General features: G+C 41.4%; 1 protein-coding gene across 10 annotated transcripts in view; it reads right to left on the minus strand.

Annotated features, from left to right (window-relative positions):
• Positions 1–12,926, minus strand: part of IQSEC1 (IQ motif and Sec7 domain ArfGEF 1) — a 310,602-nt gene that overhangs the window by 157,935 nt on the left and 139,741 nt on the right. For 7 of the 10 annotated variants that reach the window (XM_081898296.1, XM_081898295.1, XM_081898293.1 and 4 more), the window contains one exon: positions 4,589–4,633. The exons of the other annotated variants lie outside the window; for them this stretch is intronic. In XM_081898296.1, the coding sequence (XP_081754422.1) occupies positions 4,589–4,633 (45 nt within the window). The remainder of the gene's footprint in view (positions 1–4,588; positions 4,634–12,926) is intronic. 10 annotated transcript variants of the gene reach the window in all.

Genomic DNA, 12,926 nt, shown 5'->3' on the forward strand with positions numbered 1-12,926 from the left:
GGAGAAACAAGGAAGTGAGAAAGTTAATCACTGCAGAAACAGCAGGGCACTATCAAAAGCATTTTGTGGTAGAAGGTTCAGACCTTTTCTGAGACCTCTTCCTGCTTTTCGATGAAGAAAAAATAAGTTTGTCACTCTCTGCATTCAAAATGTAGGTGCTTAGTGGTTTAAAAAAATACTCACCCAGACACTTTGACAGCTTCTAATACTGAGTATACTGTACTGTGCTTAAAGCAAATGCTAATGGGGACTTTTGTGAATGAAAGGCGCAACAATCTCAACACCCATGCTCTCCATCTTTCCTCTCTTTCCCTTGGAAAACAAACAAGTAAAAATGCATTAAGTTTCATCTCACGCTCAGCCTGAATATAAAGCCGGTTCTTTGAAAGGGCATTTTTCTGCTCCTTTCTTTGTCTTCAGATTCACAGGCTTAAACAGCATAGTAACTTTTGGACGGAGTGCAGCTTCCGCATTGTGATGTTCAGTGAGCTGCGTTCAGCTGTTGTATATTCATTTATGGAACTCAGTGGACGGCAGTGAACGAAAAGAGAGTACTCTAAGAGGCCATTAAGAAGAAGCTATGGTGAATAAGCTGAAAAAATATAGTACACCTCCTCTTGAAGAATGGTTGCCTTAGCAATCAGTGATGCAGAAGCAAGACTTTAGTTAAAAAGGCATTGGTGAGAGAATATGAACTAACTGCAGCATAAGTTCAGATTCTGGCCTACATTGCAATGAAATGCTCTTGAAAAATAATAATGAAGACAGGTGAAATATATATATTCTTGCCCCACGGGTACAATGATTTTGTGCAATTTGCTTAGAGGTGTCCCGGTGAATTGCCATAGAACCTTTCAAGAAACCACAACCATTGTTACTCTTGCAGCATGATGCATAAACATTCTAACTAGTTAAAGTTAAAAAGGGGAAAGTTAAAGACAGAAGCAGTAATTGGAAAGCAGGATAAGCATCTGTGTTTGAGCTGCTAGCTGTATCAAATTCTCTGGGACTCTACATACATCTTACAAAACCCAATCTCAAGGCTTCAAAAATAAAATAAAAGCATAAAGTTTACACTTGCAGGGATGTGGGAAACCAACTTTGGTCTTCCATGGCATGTCCACTGACCACTCCAAGCATAATCCTATGCATTTCTACTCAGAAATAAGTTCAATCAGACTTTTCCCCAGGTACGTTTGTATAGAACTATGGACTAAAAACCTTTAAGCCTTGCCCCTTGTGAAATTATGTGTACATCACTACACAGTGACTTGCACGACTGTATAAGGATAAGGTAGCAACAGCCCCCTGGCCCTGCTGGTGTGGATGTGTCCCATCTACCCACTTATGAAAAGCTCACCATCCTTTTGTCAAGCAAGGAGGGCAAAAACCACAATAAAAGAAGTTTTGAAGAGACTAAAATGTTTGTGAAAATCCCCTACCCGGATTGATCTGCACTAAAAAACTAACCATACCATAGTACCAAGAACTTGATATTCCTCTATCTCTAGTTGTGTTGAGGTTTTTATTAAGCTTTGGTTGGATATTTTCCAGAGTGCACACTCATTCAAAATGAGCATCATCACATTTCCCCCAACTGCTGCTTACTATTTTGGCTTATAGCATCATGTGTTCCAGTTTGACACATTCAGAGGGAAGTAAGTCATCGCTGGCAGAGACTATAGCAAATGTTATTTTAAACCAAACAAATCTTTAAGCAAACGGGGACTTGAAGCAATTTTTCTGTGTGATTCCTACAATTTTCCCCATAATATTTTTAAACATTCTTATACAATGCAGCTCTATGATACAGTTGCATCAAGGAAGTAATATTTAACCCAGGACTGAGATGTTGTATACATCTTCTGCCTCCCAGGACTTCAAGTGCAGCAGCTGACAATCATGTTACTACATTCATGCAAACAGGCAGGGGCTGTATTTTTGGTGCTCTGAGCAAGTCATTGCTATTACAGTGTGCCTCCAACCTCTAGAGGCGTTCAGGCCACCCTCTATGGAAAAGTTTACAAATTCTCCCAAGGAATATTTATGGTCCCGACAGGCAACTAGTTTGGGCAATGTAATGTGAGGTCCCCAGGTCAACCTCATTCAGGCAACTCACAAAAGGAATCATCATCACGCCACCATCATTTATTAGTCACTTTTGTTCGAAAGCACATCAAACTGCAAATAGATAAATAGGTACCGCTCTGGCGGGAAGGTAAACAGCGTTTCCGTGCGCTGCTCTGGTTCGCTAGAAGCGGCTTAGTCATGCTGGCCACATGACCCAGAAGCTGTATGCCGGCTCCCTTGGCCAATAAAGCGAGATGAGCGCCGCAACCCCAGAGTCAGCCATGACTGGACCTAATGGTCAGGGATCCCTTTACCTTTACTTTCTTTCATTTGCCTTCAGCTCAACTGAATTTGGTGTGTACATCCATTCAAGGAGAAACAGGGAGTCTGTTCAACTTGGCATGCCTCCACGCGAAGACAAAAGTGTGGTGGGTCCTTATCTGAGACATGTTGTTTGCAGATGACACAGCCTTGATAGGTCACTCCAAGGAAGCTCTACGGAGTCTCATATACCATTTTGCCCAAGATTGCATGATGTTCAGCCTTACCATCAGCCTGATGAAGAGCAACACCCTGTGTCAGGACACTGCCAGCATTTCATGCATCTGCATTGGTGACCACCACACTTGAGGTGATAGACAATTTTGTCTATTTGGGCTCCACCATAACCAGCAACCTCTGCATTGACACTGAACTGGACAAGTGTATTGGCAAGATAGCTACAACAATTGCTCGTTTCTCTAAAAGGGTGTGGGATAATATGATGCTGATGACCAATACAAAAATGAAGGTCTACCAGGCTTGTGTGTTGAGCACGCTGCTTTATGGTAATGAGACATGGGCAACTTGCACCCACCAGGACTGGTGCCTTCTGCATCACTGTGTCAGGAAGAATTTGGGCATCATAAGGCAGGACAGAGTCTCAAACAAAGATGTGCTCTCCCAAGCCCATATTCCTGGCATGTTTGCACTCCTGTCTCAGTGACATCTACCCTGGCATGGTCATGTCCAAAGAATGGAAGATAGCAGGATCCCCAAGAACATGCTTCAGGCACCAGGCCCACTGGCAGACCAACTCTGAGTTACAAAGATGTCTTCAAATGTGACATGAAGGCTGGCAACATTAACCCCCCTATGTGGGAATATCTTGCAGGCAACCACATCGCCTAGAGACAGTCAGGTCATGTATCCACAGCTGTGACCAGAGGAGTAATGACTGCTGGGAGGAGTTCAGAAAGAAGAAATGCCATGGTGCATCTGCAGATGCCTTCATCTGCCTCACCTGCAACAAAACATGTATCTCCCGTATCAGTATCTACAGCCACAGCAGGCACTGTAACTCTCCAACAGTTTGACTTCACCTCCAAAGGCACACTCTTCCATTATCTTCCAACAGAGATGGATGCCAACCAACCAATCAGGTCTGGAAATGTATAGGGTCCCTTATTAGCAGTCCAGTGTTGTGCCTTTAACATTTACCAATTCAGGCTGCAACCCTTTACATACCAGGGAACAATCCCCATGGAATTCAGTGCTGCTCACGTCCCAGTAATGTACAATTATTGTGGCATGAGTTCACACTAGAAATCATGAGAGAAGGGACCACTTCTCAGCCACTTAAATGCTAAGTATGCATGAAACTGCAATGTTTCATTGCAGAGGAGGAAGACAGAGAGAAAACCAGGGCAGGTGGCAGTCAAACAACTTTTCTTCCAGCAGAGAACTGCAACAGCACGGACCTCTTCTGAAGCAAAGCAAGACATTTTTCAGTTTAGTTGGGTGCTAGATATTTGTAGAACATCAGTACTCAAGTGCCCACAATGTCTTTGCAGAGGAGGAGGATGCAGAAAATACCAGAACTTTGGCACATCTTTGTGACCTTTCACTGGCCACACTCCATGACTTAGTAGTCCCATCAGAAATACACTTTCACAAGTATCTTAAGTTTTGTGTAAAAGGTAATCATTTCTTTCTTTGTGTGATGCTTTGAACTTCACGTTGAAAAAGATTGAGCCACTAGTGAGCCGCAAAGGAACGGCGAGGACAGTCTGGGGCAGCTCCCCAGCAACAACCCTGTTCCAGTGATGTTACACAACACTGATGTTGCCGCCTCAGCTGCATCAGAAGCTGAGGAAGAAGAAAGCAGCAACAAAACAGGAGAGTTGTGGAGAACTCCTGTGGCAATGAGTGTCCTTGGAAGATGTAACTGCAGGCAGGCAGGTGGACCAGTGCAGGGTGGGCTTTGCAAGCCTTCTGGCTCTTTCTGTTGCTGCCACCATTAGTTACTGTGGGAGTTTTAGGCAAACTATGGGGATGGGGTGGGTTGAAGGAGCTGTGAGGAGCTGGGGGTTGGGACAAGGTGCAAATGGGGAGAGTGGCAGGTAGGCGGGGTTAGTGAGCAGTGCAAGTAGGGGAGGCAGCGCCTAGTAAAATCAAAATCAAAAATAGTGTTGTCACACTGAAGTTAACCCTTCTATTTATGTTTTTTTTTTAAATATGCAGTGTAGTTTTACAATACCTGAGTGGATCGGTTGAAAGGCTGCTTCGTGTTTCCAAGGAAGTCCTGAGATAATTGCAAAAGAATAAAATTAAAAATATTAAACACAGATTTTGACAAGCGCACAAAGAAAGTCCCATACCAAAATAAGTTGTTTAACATTTAAAGTTTTTTTTAAACTGCATATTAGAATACACTGAATAATGTGATTTTAACTTGGATTTAAAGCCTGCCAATTAGCTTCAAAAACAATTTTTTAGCTGAATGTCATATGCATAAAGATTTTCACATGCCAAAGTAACGTTTTAGAGAACACAATTTTTGTGTAATTTGCTATAAGTATTTGAAACCTACAGTGTAAATATTAATTTTTATATCAGTCTCTAGTCTAGTTACAAATGTTATGTTTAACTGTGTATGAATTACTGTCATATTTTTATAGAGTCTGCTTGAGAGATTTAGAAAGCTTCAATTTTTGTCCTGATGGTTTCAGTACATCTTTGAAACGGCTTTTGTTTACCTGTCATCCCCACTATTAAAAAAAGAAGTGCTATTGCAGTAAAAAACCCCACAAAGCATATCAACCCAATTAAAACAACTGTAAACAAATTCAGAACATCAAAACCATGAACTAAAAATCACACAGCTAAAGACATCTTAGAGTTGCTTCTCAGCATAACCTCCCTCACAGGACTGTTGTTAATCTTCAGTAATGTTTTATTCTGCATTGTTTTATTTGATGTTTTAATGTTTTGTAAACTGCTTTGAGATTTTTTTAAACAACAACAACAACAACGAGGGATCATATTTGTAGGTTGGGAAGAGTTCTTACAGAGATCTAAAATCAACTAGCCCGGAACCAGGAACCCCAGCTGCGATGTGGTAGAGCTTCCATGACCAGACAGATCTGCATAACTGTCAAGCTTAGGTTCCCCAAAGTCTTTGGATTATGGAGAGATTTGACCAACACACATACATGGAGGCATGTAATTGCAGTAGAGCCAGGGGCCTTCTTAACATCATGCTCTCACTCACCGTTGGAGTTAAATTAAAACCCATTTGCTAGTAAATTTTTAAAAAATCAACTCTAATCAATCCTTTCATTCCCCAACCCCCCAAATGAGACCATAAACATCACATTTCAGTAGCTTTTTTCATAAGAAATGACCACTTCTAATTGAAATGCATATGTGCCTAGGATACAGTATCAAATGAGACTACCGCTAGCAGGGCCAGCCTTAGATATGGATGAGCTGGGTGGTTTTGTCAGGTACCAAGCTGAGCTCATTGGCTGTTTTTATCTACATGTACTTATGTGCAGTGAGCCAAGGTGGCAAAAGCAAGTATCTGCAACTTTTTTAAAAAAGTTATACAGAGTATTGGGGTATTAATTAGCTGTAAAGTATGCCAACACACCCTCCCACACCCACACACCATTTTTTTGTGTCAGATAAAAGTAAGTGGAACACAGCTTTACTTTGAGGCAACATTAGAGACCACTTAGCACTTCAAATACTATAAGGACTCTAAGCATTATATAAATGATAATAAAATAAACCCATAAGCTGTAAGAGATCAGGCTGCATACTTTTTCAATTATAATGTTTTATTTTTTTTAAGATAAAAAGGATGTTCTAAAACAATGCTTGCCAAAAGATAGGACAAGATACAAAACAAAATATTAAAAGTTAAACCTGTGATGGTCCTGCTGTGTTGTATTGTGAACTTCCACTGCTCAGGATGGAGCTTTTCAGGCTTTGGTTTGTGCAAACTGCAGAACAGTGGCTGAGAGGTCAAAGTTTCGAGTAATGTCATTATCGAGGGATAGGGTAGGAAGCGATGTGAGCCTCTCATGTGGCATGACAGAATGTAAATACATTTTGATGAGCTTCAATTTCAATCCACTTGCCACTGGCAACTGGAACTGGAGCTGTTAGGGAAATTTGTACTACTACCCAGACTTTTTGCTACATCACATTTTAGTGTCATGGATTTACTGCAAGGCATCTTATGGAGAGCCATTTCCAGGAGGTAGAATGTGATGCAGCTGGCCCAACTCAACGCAAAGATCTGCACCATCAATGTCAGAGTGGTTGTCATCAGTGAGAGCTCTGTGTAGAGTGTCTCTCTAAATCTCTTCTGGTAGCTTTTCAAGGTTGTACAAGAATCTGATTATATTCCTGTGAGATTGCTCTTTCAGTGAAGCTTAAGTAGTGCTAACAAGAGTGTAAAGTAACTCCCGATTGAAGATTTCTTCTGGACTATTGCACTCCTCATTGTGATTCTGACCTTCATATTCAAACTGCCTCTTCTTGCGGTGCTTACGTGGGGCTTTTGTGAGCTCTTTTGATGTGATAACTGCCTCTGTGCAACCCCCCCTCCCCAGTTCTAGCCTGTAGGAACAGAAGGCCGTACTATGCTATGACTGATATCTTGAAGCCCATTAGTAGGTCTGCTAGGCACTGTGCTTCAGGGCGAAGATTTGCATCTGCTTGAGGCAACTCTAATACTTCCATCAGAGCATCATATACTTCTTTTGTTTGATATACAGTATGTTTCCCACTGTCTATGCAACTTTCCCAGTGGTGAGGCTGGACATGTCGTCTTTTAGTATCTGTCACTATTGAGCAGACACAGAGAACAGCATAAAGGCGCACTGTAGAATGGCAAAAGGGGTAGATTCCTCCGCAGATGAGACTGCACCTGAAGCTACCAGACTAAGAGAAATGACAGCTATAGGGTAAGAATGAAGCTAATCAGTTCAGTATTAAGTAGTCTTGCCTGGGCACCTTTTTCTGCCCCTTCACATTGGCACCATTATCAAAACCTTGTCCACAGCAGTCTTTAATGTTGATGTTGCTATTTCATCAGTGTCTTCAGCAAGAGTTCCATAAATGAGGAAACGGCGAGTAAATTCCAGCTACAATTTCCAGACAAGGTGCTAATGGAGAGTAATATTCTGTGTCACCACAAGAAAAGGTGTAGGAGTCATGTGAGGCCAGGCTTGAAGGGATCTTGGTTTGTTGGCAACCATCTGTCTCAGGAGACAATGGAGGAGTGCGCCTTTGTCAAACTGTCGGAGAGTTACAGCACCTGCTGTGGCTATAGAAACCAATATGGGAGAGGCATGTTTCGTTGCAGCTGGAGAAGATGAAGGTGTCCGCTGGTGCTGCTGCAGATACACCATGCCATTTCTTCTCTCTGCACTCCTCACAGCAATCATTCCTTCTCTGGTTACTGCTGACTGCTGATGACTATAGTGCCTGGAGACAGTCAGTCAGGTCTTGTGTCCACAGCAGCGACCAGAGGAGGACTCTTTGCTACCTGAGTAATGGAGAAGACCATCAGAAGGCCACAACCATAAGTCCTTTGAGACAGAGCCCCAGTAACCTCTGTCAGAAGAGTGTTTGAATTTGGAGGTGGTACTCAGGAGAAGTACAACCCTGTTCCCTTGACCCCATATAAGAAAAAAATGAAGCACATCTATCATTGTGCTGGTTTCCACAGCAAGGAGGAGCTGCAGGTGAGAATTTGTAGTCAGTGCACGCAGTAATTTTCACATGTGACCCCAGCGTTGTACACACATGCATGGGTCCTCACAGGTGGGCAGCAGCAGGGCCCACAGCATCACATCTGAACCAGGCCCCATAAACCCACTGGGTGGCCCTGTTCTGTTGAAGGCACTCCTTGCCCAAGGTGCTGTATATTTGTCCTAGAGCCAGGCCTGACTGCCCACCTTATGACTCAACCGCTCAGAGGAGTCCACTGGTGGACAGCATTGAAATGTAACAAATAATTAAATCGAGCCCAGAAAATTTATCAGACCACCTTAACCTGTGGCACCTTTGGCCTTACCTCTTTACCTCTCCATTTCTCCAATTACCCTATGGGATAAAAACATTATAAGAAATGGTATGATTCAAATGAATTTATAGGCAAGGAAAATGACAAGAGATTAAGAACCAGATGAAATTTGCCCTCCTCTGGTTCCATGCAAAGGAAAACATCAAAGGCCCTTTGAAGTGGCTGTTCAGCATGGCCTCCGATGGTGCCTTTGAGGGCTGACATCCTGATGCGGGTGCTGATGTTTTGCTTTATCTGGTCTAGCATGCCACACACAGCATGTTGCTTCCCCAGATGGAAACAGTAAAGATATTTGTCTGCAGTGGTTGGGGGAAAAGATGTCCACTGCAGTAGTAAAATGGTATCCAAGGCAGGAAATGAAAGATGAACATAGGGCTCTTCGCTTGGAATCACTGGCAGTTAAAATATGAGCTCCCTCCAGGCATTTTATAATAGCCTTCAAGATTTGAAAGAGGCCATACTGGTATGTGCAAATGTAATTTTTACTAGGAGAAAATTGAATATCTATTTAATGTGGCTCTTTCCTCAGAAAGAAATCAGGATTCATTTTCCACTGCTAATACAAGACACAGAAAGACATTGTGTAGAAAACCTGTATTACATAGTTGCTATTCCTGGCATATCAGAGACACCAGAAATAGCTACAGAGATTACCGACTTGAGTTTGGAACTTATTCTTGACCTAGACAGACTGTCTGCAAAAATTAAAAGCAAAAATAATGCTTTCATAATCTGCCTGCATGTGCAACCCTTACTAGCATAAGTAGTCTCAATTCTGTAAATTGCTCCATGTGCAATAATCCCCATGGAGTTCAAAAGAGAGAAAGGCCACAGACAGGAACACAATGTGAATTAATTGATTGTATCAAATATGGGTGTTAACTGGGATCACTGTGATTTACACACACATGGGGAAATTGTCCCTTTCATCTTTAATATATATATACATACTTACTATGAAGAATAATGGTTGTATAGAATCAGGAAACACACACAATTCTTTTAAGAGCATTTCATTAAATACAAGGCTCTCCAGGAGAAAAGGCATAAAGAAATACAAGAGAAAAAATTGCTCACAGGGAAAGCCTTGATATTTTATTTCTCAGCTCTTTTCAAACGGCTGGTAGAATTAGGTAACCAATTTACCTTTGCTGCTGTAATGCTGCAGGCTTACTCTATTTGAATGGGAAATCTAGGACTCAGAGTACGCTGCTAAAAATAATATTACGTTGGTCTTTTAAAATTTTAATAAAACATGTGCTTAAGAAGCTTTTTTGAAAATAAAAAATAAAGAGACGAAAACCCGTTATTCTGTTTCTTTCTCCAAGGTAAAAACAGATCCACACTTTAGATGATAAACATTCATATTGAAAGTCTTTCACAATTTATTGCAACTGATTTGTGCAACTGGGACTGTGTTTCATTGGATTTTTAGAAACATGTTTGAAATCCTGAAACTGAGGGAGGCTCATACTTTGCAAAGTTATTTAGTTGACAGTTGAAAATAGAATCAACCGAGCAATGGGTCATAAATGAAATTGTGAGTGCCTTCTTTTGTGGCCTTCTTTTTTAATACAATCATAACACAAAGGTAAGTTGCTCTTACATGGTGAAACCACCACACTATTACATACAGCTGTTTCATACACAAAATTCCCATGATGAATTTCAGTTTGCAAATGGATACTTCATCATAATGCATAATGTGGGCTTCTCTGTTTATACATAGGCAGTTAAAAAACACAGCACGATTTACTACTACAAAATAAAACAGTCATTTCCCAGATACCATTTAAGTCAACCTACACAATTTCAATTTTTTGACAAGTAAGCTTTTACCCCTGCACTAGCATCCATTAGAGTTGCTGAAGTATCCTTTTTCCATAAACACTTGGAGGCAAAATTCAAAAAGTGGTTCCTCAAAGCATTTTAAGTAGTATTATATTATCTGGTAATGATCGTCCTCAGAAACAAGATCATCCTTTTACTATGCTTATGCTGAAATCCCATTTAGTGAAAGCCCTTTAAATTTTCATTTTTAAAAAAGCTCTCTCACTTGCTTTTGTTTGGCATCAATGATAGCTGCCACTTCATTAGTCAGTACCTGAATCCTACATAAGGGGATTTTAATTTATGGTGCCATTTAACTATTTTTTCATTTTTTTAAAAAGGTGGTAAACCAGTAATTAAAGCACCTACACTATAGTACAGTAAGACAATCTTACTCGGCTACGAGTGATCGCCAAAGAAGAAGAACAGTAATCAGGAAGTTGGGGGCACAGGAAGTTGCCTTATTCCAAGTCAGAGCATTTGTTCAGTATTATTTACTCTGACTGGCAGTGGCTTTCCAGGGTTTCAGACATGGATCTCTTCCAGCCCTTCCTGAGATGCCAGGTATTGAACCTGGCACCTTGTCAGGCATGGAGAGTCCTCCCCTCCCTTCAGTAACTTCACAGACAAGAATTAACGAGTTTATATTTTATAGTTCTTTTTATTCAGACATCTGGTTACAAGGAAAAAAATCTACATCTCTCTACAAGGAGAGCAGTTGGCTACTCTAAATCCTCCCGCTTCTGTCCCTAGCAACATCCTGGGCACTAACAGGAAATTCCTCCTCTCCGCATTCTTTGTTCTATAATATGGACAGACCTCCTAGTTCTTGGAGAGGGAGGGTCCCCTGACGTCTCTGATGGCTGTTCCCTCCCTTCTGTCTCTCTTCCCATTATCTCGTAACTAGGCAACTCCTGCCGAAACTGCTCAGTGTCTGTGCCTCCCTCTGCTCCTGAAACTGCTGGAAATGGGGGGGGGGATTTCTCCCCCTCCTCTTCAGAGAGGAGCTGATCTGCCTGAGAATGCATCCCCCAATCCTCTGATTCAGACCATACCCTGACACACTTTCTGTATACAAAGCAGATTTTCTACCACTGAGCTATGGTCCTCCCAGCTTTCTAATTCAGGCACAATGCAGCAATGTGTCTGTTGTTTAGGAAGCAACCACAGGGACAATAAGCTTCTAAATAAAGGCACAGTGGCCTTATACAGGATAGTCATGTGTTTCACTGCATTTTAAATGAAAAACTGTTGACAGCAACCAAACATCCTTCCACCCAAACAACACAGGAAAAAACTTGGAATATAGTGAGTGGGTTAGCAATGGTGTCATATAGATTCCATGTAAAATGTGAAAATAAAGGAAAGCAATTCTATACTAAAAGAGCAATTCTAACCTTTGATCTGTCATGCTGGTGAGGATTCTGAGGAGGCAGAGGGATGAGGTTCCACCAGCAAGCAGCATCCCAAGGTACCTGCCCAATGATGGCAGAAGCCACTGCTACCAGTCCCCTGCCATCAGTAGTAAGTGCAAACTTCCAAAATTGGGCATTTCAGGAACAAGTTTGAGCCATTCCAGGATCAGCTGGATCCTGAATCAGCCCAATCACTGCCATGTGATGTCAACAGTCTGCTCCATGCCTCTGGCCTCTTCACCCCCACCTTCTGTGGGGCTGTGGGTATGGTGGTCGACACATATCTGGATCAAGTACCTACCACTGCTGGCCAAAGCTTTGAACTGTGCTCTAGATGCCTACTGCGAAGACAATTCCTGCTCCAATTTATAAACAGTATCAAAAGATATTGGACACATATATTGACACATAATTTTGAAGTAACTGTACTGATCAGTTTTCCCCCGATCTATAAATTCACTTATAAAACTGTATATATCTTCTAGATAGAACACAATTTCAACACATCCTATAATTCGCAGCATGTATAATTTTTAAAAAGTGTTGTTCGCTCTCTGTTCCCTTTGTTTGCTATCAGCCCAGTCCAGAAGAAGGGAATTGTGATGAATTTTAAGGAGGCTTCTCTCTATATGTCTTCTTGCCTCTCTTTGTTAATGTGACAATTCTCAAGGGTGAACTTAATTTACTTGTAATTAAGTTTCGTTTAATATAGCCTTCACGTGAAAGTGTCAGCCGATTTGTGAATATGGCTGTGTCTTGACTTCAACATAATATTTTTATAAAAAAAACTGTCTTAAGAATATTGTTACTAGAACATTTAAACATCCTCTCAGCCTCTTTGTGGAATGACAATTTGTTGTACAAAGTGAAGATATGCTAAAGAGACACTAAGCCGCACTGATTAGCTGATCGCCTCTGTAGAACCTTGATTGTGCTGAGTGACACTAAGCATTTTTGTGACCTCGAGGGAATTAGAGTACAGATACAAAACAGCTTGTGTACAAATGCATTAAAAATAGCACATGTTATTTCCAAAACCAGAGGAGAAAACTAGGTGTTCTAAATAATTACACCCCTGTAGGAAAATGATGATACTCGTCTTCACTTGCCTTCCATATGGGCACAGGTTTATTCTAGGTTTTAGGATTATTGTTTTTCTAGGAATGGACTAGCTTTAGGACATCTGCCAGGGCCATGCCCCAAATATGAAAATATAAGGGAAAGACATAGCCCAGTCCCAAGTTAAGGAC

This window comes from Podarcis melisellensis, assembly GCF_964234715.1.
Source record: "Podarcis melisellensis genome assembly, chromosome: 2".
Taxonomy (NCBI): Eukaryota; Metazoa; Chordata; class Lepidosauria; order Squamata; family Lacertidae; genus Podarcis; species Podarcis melisellensis.